Source organism: Podarcis liolepis (assembly GCF_965112155.1).
Source record: "Podarcis liolepis genome assembly, chromosome: 4".
NCBI classification, from domain to species: domain Eukaryota; kingdom Metazoa; phylum Chordata; class Lepidosauria; order Squamata; family Lacertidae; genus Podarcis; species Podarcis liolepis.
The window spans coordinates 23,367,922-23,395,741 of record NC_139558.1 but is presented as its reverse complement, the minus strand read 5'-3'; the positions used below and the strand labels follow the sequence as shown (position 1 = coordinate 23,395,741).

At 40.7% G+C, this 27,820-nt stretch overlaps 1 protein-coding gene and 1 long non-coding RNA gene across 3 annotated transcripts; one reads left to right on the top strand and one right to left on the bottom strand.

Moving 5' to 3' along the window:
- Positions 1-27,702, bottom strand: TM9SF2 (transmembrane 9 superfamily member 2). 2 transcript variants are annotated; one of them, XM_083501229.1, is made up of 17 exons: positions 27,311-27,702; positions 20,722-20,789; positions 19,865-19,958; positions 16,456-16,583; positions 15,875-16,004; positions 14,692-14,816; positions 13,550-13,664; positions 11,624-11,703; positions 11,417-11,525; positions 9,926-10,058; positions 8,804-8,923; positions 8,127-8,184; positions 7,380-7,539; positions 6,857-7,008; positions 6,256-6,367; positions 4,612-4,783; positions 1-1,296 (listed from the first exon to the last, which is right to left on the bottom strand). In XM_083501229.1, exons 1-17 carry the CDS (start codon positions 27,437-27,439, stop codon positions 1,229-1,231), a joined length of 1,953 nt encoding a protein of 650 aa, XP_083357355.1. In that variant the 5' UTR covers positions 27,440-27,702; the 3' UTR covers positions 1-1,228. The 2 variants fall into 2 exon arrangements, with proteins under 2 accessions (XP_083357355.1, XP_083357356.1); XM_083501230.1 differs by lacking the exon at positions 27,311-27,702 and adding an exon at positions 26,932-27,078.
- On the top strand, positions 20,797-24,210 carry LOC310706083. Its single transcript, XR_014525651.1, has 3 exons — positions 20,797-21,630; positions 21,838-22,924; positions 22,964-24,210. It is a non-coding gene; the product is annotated as an uncharacterized lncRNA (long non-coding RNA).
- Positions 27,703-27,820: the final 118 nt, after the last annotated feature.

The following is a 27,820-nucleotide window of genomic DNA, read 5'->3' as shown; positions in this document are numbered from 1 at the left end:
TTATTAACAAAAGATACTTTTATTGGATTTTAATATTCAAGCATTAGTTTATGATCTTTAGAAAGAACGCATTAGAAAAAACATAGGTTCTTTTCTCCAATCAGAATGTCTGAGCCCAAAACATGCAGTTTAACTTGGTTGCAGATATGCTCTTGTGGGAGGCATGCAGGCATTAACGTAAACTCAAAGCAACTCAACATAATAAACATGTTTCCATTGCTTTTTTCCAGGGATGCATATGGGTTAATGTAAATTCCACATCTAGCAAATTGAACCATTCTATTAATACAAGACAAACAGCATTTCTGCTTGTGTATGTCCAACCCCCCCAATCCATTCTACATAATATGAATCATTAAAATCTGTTGTGAGCACACTTGACAGTGCGTCTTCCTTCTCTGTATGCAGATCTTCTCAACATATTATCCAGTCTCTTAATCTAGTTATGCTAGCGGATTAGAACTGACAGTGTAGTGCAGTTATGAACAGTTACATCTATATAGGGTAGAGCAGATTAACAAAAAAAAAAAGGTTAAACCAACCTAGAATTTAACAAATATAATCTACATATTTTTAAAACATATCAATATATCTGTATTTACAAAATTTCATGGATTTATTTATAGTATGTGATGATCCACTGAAAATGTTGATAGCAATTATTACAATTATGAATGGATAGATTCCCAAGACTCAAGAGGCACATAGTTCCAAAGGCCAACAACACTGGAACCTAATGAAGTCACAGAAAAAGTGAGATGGATTTATGGCCATAACTCCAATATAAAAAAAAAATTCAGGGGGGAAAAATCAAAAGCAACACACGAGTCAACTTTCCAAGTCATGATAGAAAGAAGTTATTTCATTGGGGCAAGGGGATAATTAACCCCACTCAACAAGCCTAGAAAACTGTATTTACACCCGTTATTTATTTAGAAGCATCATTAAAAATTCTGTAATGTACTCACTTCTAGCCAGTCATTTAGAATTTAAAAGTTCTACTATAAGCAACATTTACAAACGCATACAATATTTAACTTCAACCTTCAGTAAGAACACCCAAGTGAAAACAAATTGCAAAGTTATAATACAAATGTTTTGGGTGGGCAAAATGTATATTCAGTATCATTCACAAGGTACAGAAGTCAATACTTCAGATAAAGCTTAAATTCTTCTTCAGAAGCGTATCATTATATTAGGATGATGGCTCCTATATTTTACAGTTTCTTCAATCCACTTTTACAACGCTGTATATTTTGGTCACAAACCAGAAGCATGCGAAGAATCCAATTGTTCCTACAAAACAGAACATGAATTTTAAATTGGCAGAATAAACATCAATGGATCTGTTACAGCAGGGGGCCTCAAACTATGGTATATGGGCCAGATCCGGCCCACCAGGCTCCTGAATCCGGCCTGCAAGCGGGCGGCAAGGTCTTTGGGCGGGTGCTCCCATTGTTCCCATTCAGCGCCTCAAGAGTCTGCCTCAAGCTCCTCCGTGCTCTTTTTCCAAGCAACCGCCCAAAGACTTCGCAGCCTGCTCAGTCAGTCCCTGCACGCTGAGGTAAACTCAATGTGGCGTAGGAAGGTGGGTGCGTGGGGAGCGGTGCACAGCCTGGGGGGGCGGGGTGACAAAATGGCAGGCGGCACAGGCTCCACGCCATTAAGACATTGAAACAAGAAGCTTCTGTGCCTGAAAGAGAAGGTATTGTGTATTGCAAAATAGGGTTGTGTTGATGCAACACAGCTGTTTATGCAGGAAGCGCAAGGATGCAAATGAGCAAAGGATCCATGTGGCCTGGAGAAAGTGTGGAAACCACATATACCAAGGATGAGTTTACATTTCTGTTAGATACTGTAACACAGGGGTCCTCAAACTTTTTAAACGGGGGCCAGTTCACTGTCCCTCAGGCACTGTTGGGGGCCGGACTATAGTTCCCCAGAGTTATTGACCTTTTTTACAGAAGGCTGCCCTTTTATGGAAGGTTGCCTCTCAGGACAGGACCGGATACCAGCACTCAGAGCACGGGCACCCACAAAAAATACCCATTGCTAAAAAAACCAAGACGGGACACTGAGGCCCACGAAGGATCCCACTGCTCAGCACCGCACAAATGCACAAAAGACATGTTGTGCATCAACACAACCCTATTTTGCAATACACAATACCTTCTCTTTCAGGCACAGAAGCTTCTTGTTTCAATGTCTTAATGGGTTTGGTAGCAGTAGAAGCTGGAGTGTTGTGATGTATTTTTAAAGGGAAGTCTGTACCAGTCAGATATTTTTTTTAAATCTCCAGGTAACAACATCCTAAATTGCCAGGAGATTAGTGTTAGTTATCTCCCTCAATTAGCATATACAGTGGTGCCCCGCAAGACGAATGCCTCACAAGACGGAAAACCCGCTAGACGAAAGGGTTTTCTGTTTTTGAGCTGCTTCGCAAGACGATTTTCCCTATGGGCTTGCTTTGCAAGACGAAAACGTCTTGCAAGTGTTCCTTTTTTTTCGCTTCCCCCCCTTTTTCTAAGCCGCTAATCCGCTAATAGCCTTTTAGCCGCCAATCCGCTAATCCTTTAATAGCCGCTAAACCGCTAATAGCGCTAATCGGGTTGCTTCGCAAGACGAAAAAACCGCTAGACGAAGAGACTCGAGGAACGGATTAATTTCGTCTTGCGAGGCACCACTGTATTTGAGTCTATATGTAGATTGAATTCAAGACAGTCTGTACCTACTCACAAATTATGGAGAAATAGCTTGACCAGTTCTGAGTGAAAGTACATTCCTCTTTATGTCTCCACACAGTGAGAAGACACACTAAAGCCTTCTTCTATATGAATTGGTGGGACTCAGAATTAAGTCCCACTAAATTCAAGCAAGAACATTTCCAAGGTAATGTATGCAGGGTGGTACAATGCAGTCTGAGTGTATTTTGTTATTTGGGTAAATATGTACATAGTTTTTATGCTGAAAAGCACAACCAACCAGACTATTTGACTTCATAATTTTTGGCTGATTTAGAATCCAGGGTAGCTGAAGGATATTGGAGAGTAGAACATTTGATATGTCTGTTCATGGCTGGAAGATAACCATGTGCTCCAATAAACCAACAGAGACTACTGCTTTTACAGCCCTTTGAATATATAAGTTCCCGAGCAGTCAAAACCTGCGTGACAATGGCACATTGATTTTATGCACCTTATTGATTATTCACAAAAAGTATGTACAAATAGACTTTTTTAAAAATGTCACTTGAAGTCTGTGTTTCATGTGACTGAGAATTAATGAGTGTGAATTTTTGACTGAAGATAGGTATTGGTCCTTTACACGTTGCAAAACTTTTCTATGTTTATGCATCAGGTTCTAATTCAAAGTTATGTATGTGTGTGTGTTTGTAGCAAAGAATGAAGATTTAGCAATGGTTCATTCACGATGAATAAAATTCAGCAAGAACTGTGAATGATATTGTATTATTTTTTTCCATAGTAGCTAAGCCACTGATGTTTAACTGACTCATTTACTCCGATACAGTATTGTGGGCCCAGCTGTAAGTCAGATTTGTCACATAGCTCCCAGTATTTTGCCTGCTGCGTCTGATCAATGACCCGGAATGCAGTGTGAGAAGCAAGTGCCCCAAGCATGTGCTACACCGTCACAGCAGCAGGGCACCGTCAGAACCCTTCTTGAGGCTGACCATTTTTAACAGATGAGTAAGCAGCAATATAATAGTTTTGATGCAACAATTATGAGTTTCTCTTTTTAGCTTTTATATCATCTTGACACAGGAAGCTAGATGCCTTCAGGGCTTGTGTCTGTAATTTTGATCACTTGCTAGAATGATCTCATCCAAGCTTAATGAAATTTACTATGTACGTATCCCTTAATACACAGCCTCTTTTTTCTTGTAAACAGCTACGTTTCTGGGGGGGGGGGAGGGAGAAGAATCCCAATGCACAGTTATCGGCATATAAAACTGGAAAACGCTACAAAAACTGTTCCAGAAAGCAACAGTAACTTGTGCAAAAAAATTGTTTAAAATACTAAAATGGAATCCAATTAACTTCTTATATTTTATAGCCACCAAGGTTTTGACGCCTTCTCTCTGAACCCTTACAAGTGGAGAAGAATGTTCTCCAAATAATACAGCTCTCTCTTTATAAAACTATAAGGACTGTTAGGTCCTTAATAGGTAAACAAATAGAAGCATGCAACAATACAGATAAAAAAGTGGAAGGGTCTGTATTTTGCATTTTCAATCAAATTCTGAAATGGCCCCTAACTGTGTTTAGGAATTATACAGATGACTGCCAACATTCAGCAGTCAAAGCTTCAGGTAGAAAGCAGAGGAGCAGGGAAATGAACATAAAGATGTCCTGACTACAGTTAAACATCCCACCTTTATGTCACGGCAACTTGAGGTCCATAGTCCACATTAAAATAGATAGGCACACAAGTTTGTTTGTTTTTTAAACCAGCAACCATAGGGATGTCCGTCAAACACTAGTATGAAAAAAGTTTGCACATGGCTCTAGAACTCTTAAACTGTATTGTGTGAAGCACCCCAGAAGCACTCTAACATAAAGTCTCAGTACCAAAAAATATATTCATATTTACCTGTGAAAAGGAAGAAGATCAGTACCATTATCATAGTGTACCCAAAGTATAAAATGGTGCTTGCTGTACCCGTAATTTGAAGTTTGGAAAAGAAGTAGTGTACTGCGTATATTAGAAAATAAACAGCGGTAAAGCCACTGGTGAGAAATGAGCGCCACTGCCAGTGATAATCCTAGAACAAAGAGAAAAATGGTTGAAAAACTGCTAAATACTAAACCAAAGCAACATAGACTATATATTTCATATCTAATAATGATGACCCTTTATAAGGTTTTAATAATTTTCTAAGATGAGCTACTGGCAATTGATTGCATAGAAAGAGACCATTTGCGAATCATTAACTTACTCAAATAAAATACTACAGGGATGCCCTTCTGAAGGGAGCAAACACATTCTAGGCTGACATTTGGAGCACCTGCATTCTGGAGCAGGTACCACAAATGTTCTAAGACAGTGCACAGTGCCAGGCATGTAAAGGCAGGGGTACTTCCCTGGCCAGGCCTTCCTATCTCTAACACAGCAAGTATGTACTGCAGTCCAAGTACAGATTCACTTGAAATGTAAAATGGGATTAGCATTAAGAAAACCAGTTGAAACCATGGAGCCTGTTTTTGGTAATATTCCACAGCTAGGTTCTTTTGGTGATCAGCAGCAAGCTCCATTTACTGTATCTGTCAATCACACCATGGAAAGTTTTAGTGTCAGAGAGGACAAGGCTGTCTTTAAAAAGAAAAAAAGAAGAGGCATTTGACCCCAGCAGCTGATACGATTTTAAAGACAACCTGTTGGGAAATTGATGCAGATCGTCACCTAATCGAGTTAAAACGATTCAAAATATTTGAAGGTACAAACATTTGATTTATTTAAAAAGATGCTTAGGTGGCCTCATAGGATGTCTTCTCTAAACAGCCAGCAAATGAAAATTGCAAGTGTAAGCAAGCAATAAATACAGATTAGAATGTACAACCCATCTTAAAAGGGCCATATATTTCACATTTCTCGGCCCCAGCAAGTTTTAGCAGTTATTACACTATTATATTTGAGTCAATACACAAATCTGGAGTATACCCTATGTTGCTCCTAAAACATGAAGTAGAAATTAAGGAACCCTACAAATAAGGCTGAGCAAAAAATGGGGGTGGATGATATTATGATGATGAGGAGGAGTCCTATACCGTAAGTTGGATCCCAAACGCCTTGCGAGTCAAACGTTTTGGCTCCTGAATGCCGCAAACCCAGAAGTGAGCATTTCGGTTTGCAAATGTTCTTTGGAACCCGAATGTCCAACGTGGCTGACCCAGCTTCCTGCAGCCAATTGGAAGCCACACCTTGGTTTCTGAACATTTTGGAAGTCGAATGGACTTCCGGAACGGATTCTGTTCAACTTCCGAGGTACCACTGTATTTATATGGGTACCTACTCAAAGTTTTTTGGGGGGGATTTTGGCCTCGCTCCGGGCACCCTAATACCAAAGTCGGTCCCTGATCCTCAGTACAAACATAAGCAGACTTTATGAAATCTCCCTCCATCATTGTGTAAAATGAATAGTAACTTAGGAGCCAAGTCACTGATCGTATCCTTTTTGCTAAGAATTTAAATCCCCCCAAGACAGGACTGTTGCAAGAAAGAATTCTGTAGGCTTACCTCTGCACACAAGTGGAAATAGCAAAGTAGAATTGTAGCCTCAGAACACGTGATAACCAGAATAATGAACACCAGAAACAAGAAGCCAAACATGTAATACATCTGATGAGACCTAGAAAACAGAAGTTTAAGCATAACAAAGGTAGTCTTGGTGAAGTTTACCTGGCCATTCTACGTGGCAAATATTGTTGAACTCCAGCATCTGAAGACTGCTCAACCAAATTGTATCCATTAAGAGTTTATGGCATAAAACTACTTCCATGTTTAATTCATCTCAAAGTTGCCCATGGACTTTAGGGACATAAGGCAAAGAATCCCCACCAACGAACTGTCTCACCTAAGACTGGTAAGACCTTCTGTGTCATGACACTCAAGACCTGCATCAGGCAACTTTTGGTTGGATGGTTTCAAAAGCCTATGGCCAGACAGCTACATACTTGCAAGCGTAACACAGGCTTTATATGTCATTAAAGCAGAACAGTCAAAAGCTTTGATAATGGAAGAAAGTAGAGAGAAGTGCAGAAAAACAAATACAAGCTCTTTTTTAAAAAACCAGCAAATTGAAGGCATCAAACATTTTTCAAGAAGCATACTGGCTTACCATATGCTATTAAGAATGAAGAAAAGTTGTATGAAGATGCATCCGAAGGGCAGAATGCCTCCCATAATGATACCAGGTAATGGCTGCGTGTAAAATGACTGTTCAGGAATCTGACGAGGAATCTGATTAGTACGAACTGGATGTTCTATGGCCTTTAAAAGATATAAACACAAAGGTGGAGGAGAGACTTTCTAAATTATACTAAACACCACAAACAGAAGGAAGTACCTACTCAAAAGAATTTACAATCCTATGTCATTCTAGCACATTAAAGGAAATCCAAGCTAAATCTCATCTAACGAGGTCTACCACATTCAGAATGGTTTTCTTTGCTTTGAATCCTGTTGTTTGACCATGCTTTGCATATACACAACTCAATCACTGAAGTCAGGCAGGACCCCCAAATCCACAGCCTTCTAAAGGACTTGACCCACCATTTGTTTTCAGGCAGTTCAAAAGGTATGAGATATGTGTGCAGAGAAGGCGAGTAAAACATGTAAGATCAGAAAGACAAAGAACTTACATTCTTCTTGAAACCAAAGTAGGCCCCAATGAACGTCAGTGGAACAGATATGCAAAACCAGAGGGCTAGAACGGCAACCAAAGTACCAAATGGAATGGCTGCAGAGGAATGTTCTCCCCAGAGAATCAGATTCATGATGAAGAAATCGGCAAACACAATGCTAAAAGAGAAACGAGATTTAACCATTAACTCACACTTGATTAATTTCAATGTTATTGAAATCATATCACTATATGTCTAGCTTAACGTTGAGCCCAGGTGACATGTAGAAAATATCAGGCAAAGAGGTCAAGCAAGCCTTTCTTCCTTAATCTAACAGGACTGAGCTCCAGCAGGAGTTGACGTTTCAGTTAAATAGCTCCAAATATATGTCTGTCTTAGCTCCACTTCAGGGGATGACTGCTTGCTGTGATTAAGCAGAAAGATTTGACATAGGCATTGTATAGTATATGACACCACAGATGCAGCGTGGTCTAAGAAGCAGCCCAAGGAGTAAAAGCAAGAATCAATGAAGAGAACCCCTGTCTTTTTAAAAAGTACTTCTGTCATGCTGGCACTGCTTAATCAACTTTTTTCATGTGGCAGAAGGAAACAAGGTTCACAAAAAAACCAAAAAAGGGCACGAACTGTGCATAGCTCTAACATGAAATGATGTTGCTGTGTTTTACTTATGTTGCTGAAGACTCACCAGTTTTAGCCAAGCTTCTCATATACCTATTTTAACAGTAATCGTAGGAATTAACTTACCCAGGGCAAAGGAAGGCTGTCAGCAGAACATTTGTCTTCCATTTTTCACCCCCAAATGCTGTATGAAAAGAAACCCAAAACAGCACCAATTAAATGACAGGTACTGTACAAACATAATTCCCTATTTATTAGAACAGTTTGGGAAGGCACTTGAACTTAAAGTTCAGTTTTGTTATTTGTTTCTTCATCTTTATTAAAACAAAATTTTGAGAAATTAGACTGATTCAACATACCGTACTGCATAATACTAAAAGTGCACACTGATTGAGAAGCTCAGTAAAGCAGTTATAGGTTTAACTTTTGTTTTATCTCCCTTTCAAATACATACAGACCAAAGCAGACAAAAGCTGGATCAAACTTCATATGTCAAACAAAATGCAATTTCAAAAGCCACTGACAGTCTGATTTCCATAACAGCATGTCAGTTACCTCTTCCCCTGCAAGTAGATCTAAGTAAGAACAATTGACGTTAGAGTTAATACAATAAAAGAATATCCAACTTGAAAGTTTGCTAGCTTGAGAACAATCTAAACCTGCATGTAGTCTCTCTTCAGTCTTAAAACATTTTTCCATCTTGCCCAGAGGGCAAACAGGATCAGAGGGGAAATCACTGCTGTGATGATAATTTAGACTAATGAACTTAAGTGCTGTCACGTTAAATGAACTTTTGTACTTACATTTGTAGAATCTGGCAGCAACGTAACCTGCTGGGGTTCCAAGCAGCACCCACAAGACCACAGCACAGGTCATTAATGCCCCCCGATTTGCAGGTGACAAAAAACCAAGGCAAGCAAAAACTGAAAAAGGAAATACACAGTATTTAGAGGCCTCTAAAAGATATGTGTGCTTCTCATGTAGGTGACCTTATTCACATCTGTTGTGCACAGTGCCTAGGAGTGATGGCACAATAGTATATTTCCCCCTTTTTTACCAGAGGTTTCAGATTTTTTACTTTGTGAAGTTCAATATATTTAGGATTTGTGCAGACGTAATGCTCCCTGATCTCTTCATCTATCCACAGTTCAAGTAGCCTGAAGAATACTGCAAATCACCTATGTGAACTTCCTGCTGGCTCCTACAACATCCATTTTCACTTTTGGAACCGACTACGATAGCACTATCTGTATACTGGCATAAAATGTGTTAAAATGTGTTAGGGAGGGGGGATTATTGGGTTGTTTTTATTTTTAGCATGTGTTTTGTGTTTTATCATGTGTTTATTGTGATTTTATGTTGTGAACTGCCCTGAAACCTGCAGGTATACGGCAGCATTCAAATTTAATTTAATAATAATAATAATAATAATAGCAGTAGTAGTTACCAACCAGAATTCTTATTATTTTATTTTTACATTCAATTCCATGTTTCCTACAAAGAGCTTAAGGTGGTATACGTGGTTTCCTCCACATTTTATTCTCATGACAAATCTGTGATGTGTATTAGGTCGAAACATGTGACTTGACTGATGGTCAGCTAAAGAGCTCCGTGGCTGAGTGGACATTTGCATGAACCCTGGTCTTCTGGGTCCTGATCAGTTCGCCACTCTAGCTCTCAGCATCAAAGCAGTTTGAGAGTCAAATCTCCTGTGTGTGTTTATGTATGTTTTGAGGACCTTGTGAACATCCAGCACCAGCAAACATGCCTCAAACCAGGAGGGGGGGGATAGATACATGCAAGGGAAGGACGAGGAGAGAACAAACACATTGCGTGCTGTTGATCATCTAACCAAGGTTAGGCAGAAGAGCTTTTAGAATTAAGGGGGACTGCTTCACCCATGTATCCCATTATGTTATACTTACATAGAGTAACAAAAGTCATAATTAAAATCTGTGTTCCAGACCCCAGAAACACTGAGAGTAGCATTCCTTTTCTTGGGGGCCTAAATATGTCACCATGAACCAGTTTCCAACCAAATTCTTCCTGGGCATCTTCCTGAAAATTAATAAGCCAGTTGAAGGGTTTATACACACAATTATATATACCTCTAACTTCATCCTTCCAAATAGACAAACTCTGCGTATGGTTTATATAAAATACTGAAATATCACACGACATCAAACATTCAAACTTCGTAACTCGGAAACCAACGAGTAACATACAAATGAGACCTCAGAACTTTGTTCTTTCAACCTTTTGGGACATAGTAAAGTTGGGCACTTAGTGTGAAGGTTCTTGTTGGGGGTGTCTATGGTCTACGAGGCTCCTCCCCAGTTCTGTCCCTGGCCAAGCTGAAGCAAGAATGCCCTGAATCATGCAATCATTTGTAGACAGAGTCACTCCCCAACAGGAAGAAATCCAGTGTGTGCTGGGATGACAATCTGAAAATCTCACTAGTCTTGGCAGGGTAATTCATGGGATACATCAGGCTTCCTCAACCTCGGCCCTCCAGATGTTCTGAGACTACAATTCCCATCATCCCTGACTACTGGTCCTGCTAGCTAGAGATGATGGGGATTGTAGTCTCAAAACATCTGGAGGGCTGAGGTTGAGGAAGCCTGGGATACATCATTCATCAAAAGAAGTAAGTAAAATCAAGGTAATCACCCAGCTCCCCTTGGTCTGTTTGGGGTAACCTTTGGGGGGATTGCATATGTGCCCAGCATTACCTTATGGAAAACATATAAGGCGGCTCGCAATTCAGATCCCCTGGGGGCTGCAGTTATTGCAACTGGGAAGGCCTCTTATTAGTCAACTGTCTCAATGGTAATTCCTTCAGGTGTTCAAGATGCCTGTGATATCCAAGATTAATCATACTCAGACTAGATCTAATGAAACCAATGGACTTGTTATTTATGCCCATTGAGTTCAATGGATCTACTCTTGAGTATGACTTAGATTAATAGCATCCCTATTAATATGTATTATTTTCACAGAAATTGAACAGACTGCGTTCCACCTTTCCTTCTGACATTATACGCTACGATGTCCTAACACAAAATTCTGTCAGTAACTATTGTTGCAAAAGGAGTATGTTTATATCAGTTAATACGGTTGCAAGATCAGCTGGTTTTTATTTGCTGTAAGCCACAATGAGTGGTGTATTTATACTGTACTTGAAGGGTAGCATATAAACGTTCTAATAAAATGAATATACATAAAAGCTATTTGGGCATAATACAGATAAAGAGTTAGGTTGTGGATGTGCTTCTCAGAACATGACTGAGGCAAAGACATTCACAACATTTCTAAACATGAATATTTAGAAGGCATCACAAAAAATGTTGTATTAGAGACCTGAAAAATTATAAACATTTCTTTTCCAATTTGTTTGAAAAAAACCTTATACTTACAGTAGAATCCATCTGATTATATCTTGCAATGTCTTTATGCAAAGTCCTTAGCATGATCATAGCAACCATCCCAGACAGGAAAAGGACAATCACAAGAGAATTCATAATGCTAAAAGGAAACATGATGGCCAGTTGTCAAACCATTATCTTTTTTACCAAAAAAGTGCTCCAATATGTTGAATTACAAAATGAAAACATTTCCCTTACCTAAACCATTGTATATGTGTGTGAGGCATGGATTCTAAAATGTAATCCCACCTGGAGGCCCACCTGATTTCATCATTTTTCTGAAGAGAAAATGGTTAATTATTAGGTGTCATACAACTGAAATAAAATTATAACAGACTTGTCAAGTTTTTATCCTGGGAATGGCAACATAACTACTAATATATATATATATAGAGAGAGAGAGAGAGAGAGAATAAATAATTCTTGGGGATCATGAACAACTTATTTTCTTCTGATCTTAGTTATATAGATACTAATGAGAATTTTATCACTATTTTCAGTGGAACTGAGAAATCACTAGGATTCCTGGCAACCAACATTATGATTTTCATCATAATATTCAATATTTATATAATACTTTCAAGTCTTCAAAGATGCTCACAATATGCTCATTATCTTGTTATAATCCTTACAGCAAGCCCTGTAAGTTAAATCAGTATTATGACCCACCACATTGCTGAGGAAGGACAACTAAGACTTTGAGTGCCTTACTTAAAAGTTCATGAGTTCATGACAGACACAATATTTGAATTGTGGATTTCTAACTCACCATGTGACACCTCTCTCACATTTAAGATCAGATGTCAAGAATGTCAGCTAAAACATAGTCTTTCTGAGCAAGGAATTGCTTCACTAAAATTATATCAGACATGATAATGAACATATAAAAGGTGGAAAGCAGCTACCATTGCCTCTATACTTCTTGAAGGCTATATTCTGCATAGAGACTTCTCACTGAAGCTGCAATCCTCTACAAAGAATCATAGAATTGTAGAGATGGAAGGGACCCTAAGGATCATCTAGTCCAACCCCCTGCAAGGCAGGAATATGCAGCTGTCCCATACAGGATTCGAACCTGCAACCTTGGCATTATCAGCAGTGTGTTCTAACCATCTGAGCTATGTGCTTGCCTAGAAGTAAGTTTCACTGACCACAGTGGAACTCATTCTTGAATAAACATGTATAGCATTAAGCTGTAAAGTAAAAGGACCCCTGACCATTAGGTCCAGTCGTGGCCGACTCTGGGGTTGCAGCGCTCATCTCTCTTTATTGGCCGAGGGAGCCGACGTACAGCTTCTGGGTCATGTGGCCATCATGACTAAGCCGCTTCTGGCGAACCAGAGCTGCACACAAAAACGCTGTTTACCTTCCCGCCGGAGCGGTACCTATTTATCTACTTGCACTTTGACGTGCTTTCGAACTGCTAGGTGAGCAGGAGCAGGAACTAAGCAACGGGAACTCACCCCGTTGCGGGGATTCGAACTGCCAACCTTCTGATCAGCAAGTCCTAGGCTCTGTGGTTTAACCCACAGCGTCACCCGCGTCCCAAATACCATTTTAGTGTAGATCCAATATAGAGCAACCAGGGGCCTGCTCACCCAGTGGGACTTCTTCCTCTCCTACCACTATGGCTCCCTGGCACACTTACAAAATCTGCTCCGGAAGGCAAGCAGATTTCTGTCGCTCAGGCAAGTGGCCATCATTGCCTGTCTTCCTTTATTAGGATTCCAAAGAATTTTAACTGAGTCACATCTATGACATTTTCTACAAAAGTTATTTCCCTAGTTAGCCTAGAATAACGCAAGAAAAAAGTTTAGATGAACCACCTTTCTTCAGACATTTACCAGGATTTCATTAATATTCCATAATGCCAATTTTTAAAATTCACCTAAGACAGCTCAGTCAGTAGAGCACAAGACTCTTAATATCAGCCCCACGTTGGGAAAAAGATTCTTTCATGGCAGGGAATTGGACAGGATGACCCCTCATGCTCTCTTCCAACTCTGCTATGAACTTCTGGTATAAGAATCACTAACAGAGTGTTATTTTAAAACCTCAGAAAGTACTTTCCAAATCATGCCCTCTCCAGGAAAAGAAATGGGAAAAGCCGACAAGCATACCAACCTCAAAAGTAACTGAATATGTGTAGGGAATTTTGACATTTCCAGAAGCAAGCTTGTTACTTAAATCCATAGGTGGTCCCGTGCAGTCTGGGCTGTCAGGATTAGTGTGCTTGTAACTGTTTAAAAAAACCAAAGACAATAGATTTGAGTGCAAAATGCAGTCGTTCTGGCAACAGATTTTAAATAACAAAACAAGGAGGAGGGTATTTGGTGGCCTGAAAGAGACTAGCTTTAAATCATAGCTTAAAGTGCACATTGCTCAAAGGTCCCGACAGTGCTCCTTCTCCACTGCTTCATTTAACAAAACCAGAGACTGACTTGCTGTTATGTGTGAACCAGCACTCACGGTTTGGCTTTCCCCCCTAACAAACCATGTTGGCAAGGCAAGGTCGGTTCTTGACTAAACATTATGTTTTTTAGGAGAGAAACAAACCTCAAGTGCTGGTTTGCACATAATGGCATGGTATCTCTTCTACCAGGAATAAGCAGGGGAGGAGTGACTTGTGAACTTTGGGGCAGCAAAACCACGATTAAATTGTAACTATGGTGCAGTTTGTGTTATGTGTGAACTGAGCCTATATAAATGGGATCACAATGGCAGCAATGTTTACTAACTAGTATCGTATATACTTGTCCGGTATTATTTTTCCTATTAAGAATGAAAAATCTTAAGTGTTCCCTCCCCCCCACTCCTATACTTTCCACTTAACGTGAAGTCCACTGTGAGGAGCATGTTAAATTCCCTTATACAGTGGTGCCTTGCAAGATGAAAAGAATCCGTTCTGTGATTCTCTTCGTCTAGCGGTTTTTTCGTCTTGCGAAGCAAGCCGATTGACGGATTAGCGGATTAGCGCTATTAGCGGCTTTTAGCGGCTTATCGGATCAGCTGATAAGCGGCTTAGCGGCTTAGAAAAAGGGGGGGAGGGGAAAAAACCGCAGGAACTCGCAAGACATTTTCGTCTTGCGAAGCAAGCCCATAGGAGATTCGTTTTGCGAAGCACCTCCAAAACGGAAAACTGTTTCGTCTAGCGAGTTTTCCGTCTTGCGAGGCACTCGTCTTGCGGGGCACCACTGTATCTTTCAAACCAAGTTATAACATTGCCAAAATGCCAAACAGATCTAGTAATAAAACTAAAGGCTCACCTTTTTGGTTCAAGTTTAGCAGCTACTAGTCTTGCGCTGGGAGCTTCATTTTCTACCATGTGGTAGACTATTTTGATGTCCACATGGTTGAATATATAGAAGGTGTCGTGTTCATGGAACTCAGACTACAGAAAAAAGTATATAGAAAAAATGGAGCAGCGCACAACTGGCTTATAAAATAACTCCCCTCCCCTTCATCATCATCATCACCACCATCATCATCATCGTTATTATTAAAATTTATATGCCGCTTGTTTCAACAAACCACAGCTAAGATTAACCACATTTTTTTTTTTTTGTTTGAAAATCACAACAAGCTGCATTTCCATCTAAAATGGAAGTAAAAGCTTCCAAACTCCTTTTATAATTCTACGGAAGGGGGAACACATCAGTCCACTGTTTACTTTCTGCATTCTCATACCATACATAAAAATGAGGTAACTGTGAAAAGCCATTTCATAAGATTCCATTTTTACACAGTCCAAGCTTTAAAAAATGATCCCATTTCTCAGGTTTAAGAAATTAAGTCTAAAACCTTGCAGTACAAGAAACAGCATCACAATTTACCATTAATGCTAATTTATGAACTAAGCTGACTTTTGTATACAGAATCATGGATGCTGGGAATATCCCAACAGCCAAACTTTCAGGAACAAAAATATAACATTTTATGGGAGCTGAAATCCAACTCCAAAGAAATATATTCTGTCTTTCAGAAGCAAATTCTCCTCCACGCAGAGACTGCAAATTAGTTTGAAAATTCAAACCGGTTCACCATAATCACTAATGGATAACATTACCTGTCATCCAATTTTTCTTTCATGCAACAATTCATTTCTATGTTCTTTTTATGCTGTTCTAACACCAACTGCTTTAATAAAAGGGGAAGGCATAAGGTGTGGAAATTAATGGTTTCATGGAGCAGACTTAGGATATGGGAGGAAGATGTCAGGCTGAGAAGCACAATATAAAGCAGATTAGCTGCCTATTGTTATTAGAAATAGCCTTTGTCCATCTACGCCTCCTTCCTTCTACTCCTCCATGATAACTTAGTCATTGCAATGGTGTCAAAGCAGGCTCCTAAAAATAGCATACTTACACTGATAACAGCAAAAATTTAGGGGGGGCGAATCAAGCAGCATAGTAATCTTGTACGCATTATTTAAAATTTATTTATACATACACTGATAACACAGGCATCTTTGGGATGTCCATCTTCTGTTAAGTAACAACCAATGGGAAATCCAGGATTGCAGAACCTTTGGTTATCTTCCACATCATAACACCAAGTTACTGGCATATTATCCACAATCCTATAAAATGAACAGTAATACATTATTTTCAGATGAAGCCTGTATCATTAAAGATGTACCACAGCTATAAATTTTGAGAAGAACTTTATCTGTCAAGGCAAAATATAGATTCACTAACAATGTTAGTAATAGTAATGTTTAGGTGATAGCTAATGGATACTGCTTGGGGAATAGATTCTCTGTTCTCCTGAATGCCTCCCCAAATCGGCTCCAGATTTTCCTCACCATTTGCCTCTGTAGCTTTTAATGCACAAAAGGATATCGAATTGCTGTCCCAGTAGATCCACACTTTTATTTTTTAAACAGAAATAATTATAACTATGTTGTTTTAAATGGAAGAAAACATTACATTTCTTTCCACGAATGTCCCGCATTTCTCATCATAAGCTACCACAATTCTATATTTTCTACTAAAAGTAAGCAGTTGGTTAAAAGTTAAACATGAACCTACCAATGATGCTGATAGTTCAGTAGCATACTCTTTTTCAGAAAATCTAGTTTTTGCTTGTGATCTGGGTTTTTCAAATCATATTCTTTTGTACAAACATGCTTGCACGTCTCTGTTTTCTTAAAGGTAAACTAAAAAAATGAGAAAGAATTTAGAAACAAGTCTCCTTTTTACACATTGCTCACTCAAATTACTTAAAGATTTAATGCAAAGGTTCCCAAGATAATAACAGCAGGACATCAAAATGCACACATGCACAGTTTCTCAAATTATACATACAACAATTCAGTTAACTTACGTGATTTTAGCGCGTGCCTAATAGCAACTTTTTTCTCCACAACAGCAAACCCAAACTCTCAATCCAATTTTTATTTTGTTAAGAAGTTCAACTATACTGAAAACTATTTCAAACTATTCTCTCTTTTACCTTAAACCAAAGGGAATTTTTATCCAAGTCTTTTAACAACCTTAACTGCAAAAAATATTTCAGGTGGCTAATTCAGAAGGATTTAATAAATAAAAACTTACGGGTAGAATAGGCTAAACAACAGAATTTTCTACATGGCAGTAATACCACAAGCACATTTAAAATAATACCTGAGTGAATTTTTATACATACTGATCCTATACTAGGCTTCTCTGTCCTAAACTGCTTTAAGAGACTGCCTAATATGGTTGCGACGGGACGTAGGTGGCGCTGTGGGTCAAACCACAGAGCCTAGGACTTGCCAATCAGAAGGTCGGTGGTTCAAATCCCCGAGACGGGGTGAGCTCCCGTTTCTCAGTCCCTGCACCTGCCAACCTAGCAGTTCAAAAGCACGTCAAAGTGCAAGTAGATAAATAGGTACGGCTCCGGCAGGGAAGGTAAACGGCGTTTCCGTGCGCTGCTCTGGTTTGCCAGAAGCAGCTTAGTCATGCTGGCCACATGACCCGGAAGCTGTACGCCAGCTCCCTCAGCCAATAAAGCGAGATGAGTCCACGACTGGACCCAATGGTCAGGGGTCCCTTTACCTTTTTAATATGGTTGCATGATGTAATTGAAAACTATATAGTAAGATGAGGGTACAAAGAAGCAGGACCCATCTTAGTTTAGATTCTAGCAATACTGTAGCTGCAAACAAAGCATTACATTTGGTGCAAATGAATGAATGTGTGTTGGGGCAAATGGAAAATATAGGATACCAAGGTGAGATGTTCCCAGTTTGTTTGGTGTTTTTTTTTAAAAAAAACACCACATTCCTAATTTCATCAACTGGCAGCCAACATGTCCGCAATTCCAATGCAGCACAACTGTTTCTAAGGTAGGAATATATTATCCAGGCAAGCCCTTTTCTTCTATAGCTTGGGGCCCTTCCCTTGAATAGCCTAGGAACAGACTAAGGCTGTGTGCTTCTAGAGAGGTCTGGCCAGACATAGGGCATGCCTATGAGGAGCATAGCTAGACATGTTTCTAAGATGGCTAAGCTGACCAAGCTTCTGAAGCCCAACCAGATGGTAGGCGGGGGCTGGGGGAGCGAGCGTCACTCTTGTCAGCACTGCCAGAGCTATGCAACTGGACTCACCAGCCCAGATATTATTTTGCATAATGCAACACCTGCGATATTGCCCAGTCTCAAATCTTCCATTTAGTGGGAGATTGAGAGGGTGGTTGCTGAACAACTCCAAGCACGCCTGGAGGATGCAGACCATTTGGATCCCTTCCAATCAGGATAAGACCTCATCATGGGACTGAAACTGCCTTGGTCGCACTGGTCGATGATCTCTGGCGGGCTAGGGACAAAGGTGAAAGCTGTTTCCTAGTTCTGCTGGATCTCTCAGCGGTCTATGATACCGTCAACCATGACATCCTTCTGGACCGTCTAGAGGAGCTGGGAGCACTATTATACAGTGGTTCCGCTCCTTCCCTCTGGGCCGTGTCCAGAAAGTGGTGTTGGGGGATGAGTGTTCAGACCCCTGGGCTCTCACTTGTGGGGGGCCTTGGGGTTCCATCTTCTCCCCCATAATATCCATATGAAGCTGCTCGGAGAGATCATCAGGGGTTTGGGCTGAGTATTCATCAGCATGCAGAAGACACCCAGCTCTACCTCTCTTTTAAATCAGAATTGGTAAAGGTCCTGTGTGAGTGTCTGGAAGCAGTTGGAGGATGGATGGTGGCCAACAGACTGAGGCTGAATCCTGACAAGACAGAAGTGCTGTTTTGGGGGGACAGGGGGCAGGCGGGTGTGAGGGGCTCCTGGTCCTGAATGGGACAACTGTGCCCCTGAAGGAGCAGGTGCATAGCCTGGGAGTCATTTTAGACTCAGTTATCCATGGAGGCGCGGGTCAATTCTGTGTCCAAGGGAGGTATCTACCAGCTCCATCTGGTACGCAGGCTAAGACCCTATCTATCCGCAGACTGTCTCACCAGAGTGGTACATGCTCTAGTTATCTCCCGCTTCGACTACTGCAATGCACTCTACGTGGGGCTACCTTTGAAGGTGATCTGGAAACTACAACTAATCCAGAATGCAGTAGCTAGACTGGTGACTGGGAGTGGCTGCCAAGACCACATAACACCGGTTCTGAAAGACCTACATTGGCTCCCAATACGTTCTTGAGTACAATTCAAAGTGTTGGTGTTGACCTTTAAAGCCCTAAACGGCCTTGGCCCTGTATACCTGAAGGAGTGTCTCCACCCCCATCATTCAGCCCGGACACTGAGGTCCAGCACAGAGGACCTTCTGGCGGTTCCCTCACTGTGAGAAGTAAGGTTACAGGGAACCAGGCAGAGGGCCTTCTCAGTAGTGGCACCTGCCCTGTGGAACGCCCTCCCATCAAATGTCTAAGAAATAAACAACTGACTTTTAGAAGACATCTGAAGGCAGCCCTGTTTATGGAAGATTTTAATGTTTGATGTTTTATCATGTTTTTAGTGTTCTGTTGGGAGCCGCCCAGAGTGGCTGGGGAAACCCAGCCAGATGAGTGTAGTATTATTATTATTATTAATCATAAGTCAAGCAGTGTGGGGCTGGTGCTCCTGTCAGAGTTGAAGCAGGCTGTCTCCTTGTTGCCAGGCAAACTGTCCAGTAGGCAGCTCAGCAGCAATGGGCCTGTGCAGCAGGACTCAACAATACCCACAATGTAATGCTGATGTTGCAGGAAGTGCAGTGTGGGAAAATGTAAATGGTCTAATTTACCCACTTAGGGCTGGGATTCCTGTGAAGAAAAGGTAAAGCAGGGGGAGCAACACCAGTGAGTCCTCTCCTGATCCTAATATTTCCTCAAGAATGTCATGTGCTAGGGCAGGCTTAACCAAAAGCCTAATAAAGTTTTAAAAACCTTCAGTCCATTTGTACAAATCAAAACATGCCAGCAACTGGTATTCACTGCTTGGATTCGGCAAATTCTTTGATTTTTAAAGCAATTAAAATACCTTATATGGCGAGGGCTCAATCCGTTCTCCAAACAACACCTGACCAAGATTTTCAGATGGACGTTTCCCTTCAGATGCTTCGCAAAAATCAAACCTAAAATCAAATTCAGCAAAACGTGAACTCTGTCTTATATTCTATATCTAAAATGCATACCTACATATAATTCAGGACAATTTGATGAATTTCACAAGAAACTTTTGAATCTTATTTAAGTTGCCTGATTTGAACACACCTCCCTGTTGACAATTATGTTCACTAAGTTGACTTTCAACCAAGTGTGCTTATGTCGGCATCGCTGAGCAATACATTTGCGATAATGCTCCACACAAATTATTTGCTTGTTACAACTCCCTTCATTCCTGATCATTGGCCGTGCTTTCTGCAACAGATGAGAGTTGGAGTTCAACAGTACTGGTCTATATTAAGCACCCCCAAAATAACATCTAATTAAGTTACTTGTGCATGCCATTTAAAGATGATTGATTAAAAACTTTCATTCTTTACAGGGATCCAAAAATGTTAAATTGGCTTAGTAGTGCAAATTGCAAAATTTGTGATTCTACATTTTGAAACTTCTATAGCCAGCAAAAACCATTAGTTCAAAATTCTTCCCAATTTTTTTGTTTAAAATATATAATATATAATATAATGAAAAAACCAACTTCTAAAACAGAGCAAAAGAATCCTATCCTCTTGGCAAATATCAGGAGCTGGATTTAGCAAGCTAAACCTTGGTACAAAGCAACTAAACCAAACCAAACACCAAGTAACACTGACACTGCAGCTTGGACAATCATAACCTTGTCTACGAAATCTATCCCACCCTAATTCAAAGAATAGTGTTTCATATACTTACGCAGTATATTCATATGGAAGGACTGATTCCACAGAGTCTAGTCTATTCACAAATAGCTCTATCACAGGCTGCAAAAACACAATGAGACATTATTTATATATTTAACAACATGTATACACGTCATTGTAATAAAACCTTACATTCTTTTAAAAATTCTTTTTGTAAACTGCTTATCAGTAAATAGCAGGTAAGAACAAGTGTTTAAAACTTTCAGAATGTTAGTACTGTAGTGTTACACTGAATTAAGATATGTACATAATGTATCAGTCATCAAAGCTATACACTCTAAAGTTATAGAGTATTTTGACCATTATTCTAAATGTGCATGCTCTGCCCTTCCTTACAAAAGATGAATAACATTATGCACTTGGCATTATGTAATCAAGCTTGCCTGTGTGACTTCTACAAGTAGTTATAAAGAATAGTTGTTTTGATTTAAAACCACTGCATACCAGCTCTCTGCATAGTTCCCATCTGCATAGTTGCTCCATCAAACAATAAAAGTAGTAAAATAGAATTGAGATAGGACAGATTTAATAAACAGAAGACTACATGCATCTAAACTACTTAGACGAAAGTGACAGAAAGTCAATGAGGAAAACAGAGTATTTATGAATTTTTTAATTAAAAGAAAAGAGTTTGTGATACAAATACACTGTAGGAAAACTATATCGGAAATGAAAATGGCAAACAGTGCAAAACAGTCTTCCCAATAGAAAACATGATATAAGTTACACTTACAATCCTGACTTGGGGCCAGGAGGAGCAGAGAGGCTGGTCAACCACCATACCCCAAGTCCTGATAGCATGTGCCAGGGCAAAAGGTGGTGGTAGCGGGCAGATCTTCCTTCCACTTTGCTATACTAGCTCTAGACTAAAGCTTCCATTGAAAACTTGCCATTTCAAAAGGTCATAGAATCATAGAGTTGGAAGAGACCACAAGGGCCATCGAGTCCAACCCCCTGCCAAGCAGGAAACACCATCAGAGCACTCCTGACATATGGTTGTCAAGCCTCTGCTTAAAGACCTCCAAAGAAGGAGACTCCGCCACACTCCTTGGCAGCAAATTCCACTGTCGAACAGCTCTTACTGTCAGGTGAAAGCTCTTACTGTCAGGTGAAAGGATGCCAATAGCAAATGTATTTAGAAAGCGTGGCAATTTAAAGATTTACGCTTTCTTTCCTGAATACAAGGAAACTGAACATGCCAAATCAGCTTATTCTCTAGGACACCAACTTTTCATGGCAAATTGCCCTAATTTGTGTAGAAAAGTTTTCCCATTCAAAATTTTCTGGGAAACCCACATCACGGACCTCCACAAAACTTAGAAAAATAGCATGAAGCCAACGCCTCTCTCCACCAAACTGCATCCAGTGTTCTGTTTTCCCGGAGGAAATGAATTAGAATTTTTTTCCAGGTTTGAAACAGATTATTTTTAGAGGACACTCTCTTTTGGGTTACTACCTTGTTTCATCTCATTTGGCAGAGGACTATTTTAAGACACTCAGGGCTGAACTTTATACAGCTTTTGTTGACTTAGTCCAACATGATGAATGAATTTTATTATTTCGGTCACAGACCAGTTCCAGCCCACATACAATATCAAGGAAGTCATAAAACACGATAGGGATACATCTGATCCAACATGATCGTTTATGGAAAAAACTGGAGGAGTCTTCAGCGGACAAAAGTCTATTATTTCTGATTAGGTGTTTTACTGTGAGACATCCCCACAAGCCAGCTATAGTACAAGAGGTCAGCTCTCAAAAATACTGTTGCATCAAGGGAAGAGAGTCAGATATGTACTTTGGCTCCCTTTCTGCTTGATCTGCCCTCGTATGATTCAAGTTCAATTCACTTGAGATGCATGCCCTCAAATTAAAAAGCACCTCCATTAGTATATTACGGTAAGCAGATGGTGGTGTATTGTTATCCTTAACAAAAAGTTTTAGAAGGGCTTTAAAGCAATTTTCTTCATAGAGAAACAGTGAAAAGCTGGTTGTGATAGAACTAAGATCTTGCTGTTGTTGGTTTTCTAGAAGGGGATTGATTTCTAAGTGGTATATGGATGACTATTTGTTGGAGTAATTGAGAGCCTTTTCGTAGTTGGTGTTCTTTTTTTGTTTTCCATTGCTATGGAAGACCCACATAAAGCAGGCTATAGCAATGGAATCTCTTACCTCTCAGGCTTTCGTTTCTAAAGGTGGGCAGTTCTAAAGGTGGGCAGTTCGTTATTCTAAAGGTGGACAGTTTGTTCCAGCCATCTTCCAGGTCTATAGCAGAGCTTTCCAAACTTTTCATGTTGGTGACAAACTTTTTAGACATGCATCATTTCATAACACAGGAATTCCGTTTTACAAAGAAACTAGAGGTTAAACTAACCCCTTTCCAGCCCCAGGAGGAGCGCAGGGAGTGTTTGCATTACACACCTATACACTGCAGTTGACACACTAACGTGCTGCAACACACAGTTTGGAAAGCTGAGACCCGCGGGTATAGGGCAGTATATTAATTAATTAATTAATTAATTAATTAATTATGCAAGCAAGCAAGCTCTGGTCTCTATAGGGTCAAGATTGCAGCCCAACAATTGTTTGGATTTGTTTTTTGGGCAGGGAACATTGATGGCACTCTAGAGAGAAGGTACAAGGGAATTTTTTGAAAATAATTTTTGGAACTCCTAAATGTGTAAGGAGAGCATATTGAGGTGGGTTTTAGGTTCCTCCAAGCAGTTGCATGGATCACTGTTTGAAATTATTGGCTTCATATCCATCTTAGGAAATTTACACAGTTGACTGATAGTCAGAGATTCATTCATGAGCTTCTGGGGTGGAATCTGCATTAAATACATCTTTTGGGATTTTTTTGTGTGGATATCCCCACTACTTCTCACCAAGAAGCTAAGGTGTGCATAGAATTAAGGAGCTGAAGGCCTTTTCTGTCAAACGTGTTCCCCAATATATTTGGGTTTGGATAACTGGAAATGTTATTAGATATAAAAGTATTTTCATCCCTCTTAACCTTCCTAAAGCTCAAAGAGCTTTTATGCTGGTGTGCTGCAACTCTCTGCCAGCAGCATTAATGGAAAGTAGATTTTACTGAACTTGATTAGAAGAAAGAGTACACCATTGCAATGAGGGTTGTCAGAAATTTATTTGTCATGTTCTGTTTCACTGCAAACATAACAGAGCTAGGAAGCATCTGATCCTCCCATATTTAAAGCATCAATCTGGTACTGATGTCAGAACTCCATATGAAGGAAAAAGGTGAGTATGTTATAAGAACTGGAGCCCTTTTTAAAGTTTGGTGATCAAGATAAGGGTTCAGATGATCTCAGAGTGAGTTTGAAATGGATGTAAAGCACTATATCTTTTTCAATTATATTACATTATGTATGTAAATATCCATGATGTTTGGGGTCTGGTACTCCAGTTGTATTTTACAATGGTATATGACTTTATGAATAAATCTGATCTGCAACAAAACTAATTTTTTTTGCAGTTGTCCTGTTGTTATTATTCTTATTTCATGATGTACTTATGAAATAGAACATTTTCTGTGAAAAATAAAGCAGTGGAACATCCCCCAGTTATTTTATACTTGTAAATAACTTTGGCAATTAAGCAGTATATAACAACAACAACAACAACAACAACAACAACAACAACAACAAATGGTATTTAAGTGCACTTGCAACATTCATTCGCTTTGCTACTCTTACATCTCTTTCCCCACAACTTCTGCTGTTTTATACTTCTTCTTCTTAATTGAATTTATACACTTTATACTCTTTGCTAACTCTGCCCAACATGCAGCAAAGGTTTCAGGAATCTTAACTTGATTTCCAAACACAAAGTGATCCATTGAAAGGAAAAAACATACAAATGCAAAGAACGTGGTATGGCCTTTAGCCAATAGACCAGGTTGAAAAGGCATCATCAGACACATGGAGAACATCTTTTCTCCTGAGAACAATGGAGTAGCACCTTTACATGCCTAGGTTCACTGCAGTGCCTTCAATGTATCCATACTGGAGAGAAACCCTATTCTTGCCCATACTGTAGTCCAGTGTTTCCCAACCTTGGGCCTCCAGCTGTTTTTGGACTACAACTCCCATCATCCCTAGCTAGCAAGACCAGTGGTCAGGGGTGATGGGAATTGTAGTTCAAAAACAGCTGGAGGCCCAAGGTTGGGAAACACTGCTGTAGTCTGCCCTTCACAGAATCAGGAACTTTAAGGAGGCATGAATGGGTTAATCAAGTTGTCCAAACATAGTATTCATCACATTGAGATTATTGTTGTTTTAACTTTCTACAAACATCAAAAACTTCCGCATAACACTCCATATGCACAGACTATGGCATGATCAATGCATGCATCACAATGAGATGGTAAAATCCTCAGGTGATAAATGGAGTGCTCTGCTTTAGGTTACAGGTGGCAGTATTGTTTTCCCCTCCCCGAAGAAGAAGCCCCTTGCTGCTGTTTAACTCTTCCAAGCTCTATGTACACTGAAGGTGTTGCATGTAATTATAAATAGGCTATCACCAGTTTAAACCACCAGTTTAAACATACAGTATAATTTCTAATCTAAAGTCTGTGAAGCTGCATGAAATTCAAGGGCAGCTTAAACTGCAAGGTCCATTAATACCATGAACTTACGGTATTTATCATCATCACCATCTTACTTAAAGCATGTTTACCCCTCTTTAGCCAAAAGTATTCCAAGAGGAGCTTACAAAAATCAGTATAAGACTGAGGAGAAGGTACTACATAAGAGACATGTCACATAAGGAAAGAGTGATGGGTAAGGAAGAGGGAAAATGCAAGCCCATGTTTCAGTTCCAAAGTTATGATTCCTAAACACATGAATGCAGCAAAAGTGGTAATCATACTCCATTGCCAAATATTATTATTTCAACTTCAGGCATGTCCTTCATCAATTTATGACTCCAGAGAAGGAGAAGGGAAAATAACAGTACTTCAGGATGGAGAGAAGAGGAGCTAATCTTGGGGATATGCAATCTCTTTAGGCAACTCATTAATAAAATAAAATATTCCTCTAAAAGACCCCGTCACTAGAACTTAATAAGTTATCTAACACTGGCCTACCCAATCACGTACCCCTACACAACTATTCAATGAAACATGACTCCCTTACAAAGCAGCACTAACAGTAAAAAAGAAAGGAAGAAAAGGAGGGGTCTGAAGGAATCCCAAAGAGAAGCATAAGACAAGTTAGGCTGCTGCCAATCCCACCACAGAAGTGGAAGAAAGTGCATTTTACACACACACACACACACACACAGAGAGAGAGAGAGAGAGAGAGAGAGAGAGAGAGAGAGGTTGGATGGCCACATGTCCTGTATGATCTAGTTGAGATTCCTGTATAGCAGGAAGTTGAACTAAAAGACCTATGGGGTCCATTCCAACGAGCTACCTGCAGAGCATTCTTGAGAGTGGGATGGCTCCTCCCATCTGATGGGGCAGGCAAGGTTCATGAAGATCCTCCTTGTGGGAGAGGCCATCCTGCTCTACCTGGACAGCCCCAGGCGGTTGGGATTTCTGCTTTCTCAGCTACATAGAGCTCAGCTTTAGAGCCTTATTTTAGTATCATTTCTCCAACTTCCACTTCCAAGCACCCATCATAGGAGCCGCTGCATCCTAACATAAAGGTCTAAGGAAATGAGCAAGCCGCAGCGGGCCACTAAGCCTGACCAGCTTGTTTGCACTTACACATGCCTGGGCACAGACCCCTACAAGTGTCCCTATTTTTCAGGGACAGTCCCGGATTTACTGTCCTGGTTTCTTATTTGATCCTGGAATGTCACACTTTATCTTAGGACATCCATATTTTCCTGGGAGAAATATTGGGAGGGTATGGAATAAGATGTCCCTATTTTCCTGGGAGGAATGTTGGGAGGATATGGAATAGGATGCCCCTATTTTCCTGGGAGAAATATTGGAGGGTATGGAATAGGATGTCCCTATTTTCCTGGGAGAAATGTCCCTATTTTCCTGGGAGAATATGGAACAGGGTGTCTCTATTTTCATAAGAGAAATGTTGGAGGATATGGAATAGGATGTCCCTACATGCTGGCCACATGACCCGGAAGCTGTACGCCAGCTCCCTCAGCCAATAAAGTGAGATGAGTGTTCGCAACCCCAGAGTCGGTCACGACTGGACCTAATGGTCAGGGGTCCCTTTACCTTTATTTTCCTGGGAGACATGTTGGTAGGATATGAAATAGGATGTCCCTATTTTCACTGGACAAATGTTGGAGAGTATGTGGACACTGACAAAAGCAGAGATTAAAAGATGCAGTTCGGGGCATTCTGGAAGACTTCCTGCCAGCCAATCCACTCCTCCATCCCAAACGCAAGAAAGCCTAAGCAAGCAGGAAAGACTTTCGATCTGAAGGGGGGGGGGGTTTCCTGTCACTGCACAGCTAGTTAGTAAGTATGTATGTATGCATGGGGGGGCTATTATGACATGACACCCCCCCAATAACCGACATTACACACCCCTCCGGCATTTGAGGCCTCGCTCTCCGGACTCAACCGCCCTTCCCAACCCGCCCCTACGGACCTTGCAGTCGGATTTGTCCGGGTCGTCGCAGAAGTTGACGGGCGCCAGGCCGGGCAGGTAGAAGGCCGGGCCGGAGGGCGAATTAGCCACCAGGAGCGCGACGGCCAACAGCAGCTTCGCGCCAGTCATGGCGAAGGGAAGGCGGGTGGGGTGTAGGAAGGTGGGGGGGTGAGGGAGACAGAGAAAACGGATACGGGGGGGGGCGGGTTTTTTTCTTTAAGGGAAGAGGGTACCCTCCCCCGCGCCCAAGCACGAAACCGAGCCGAGCCTCCTCAGCCGCTACTTCCGGCTTCCTCAGACACGTCAGCTCGCGCACACGGAACTGCGAGGCACGAAGTTCGTGCGTGCGCGCGCGCGCGACCGAGCGGCCGAATCGCTTCCGCCCTCTTCCTCGCCCTTCTGCCCCGGTTGCCATAGAAACGGCAGGATGAGGCGGCTCCCCCACAGGGCAGGCCTTTTGGGCCTAGCGCGGCCTGCCGCGTCCTTTGAAAATACGTCATTCGGACGGCA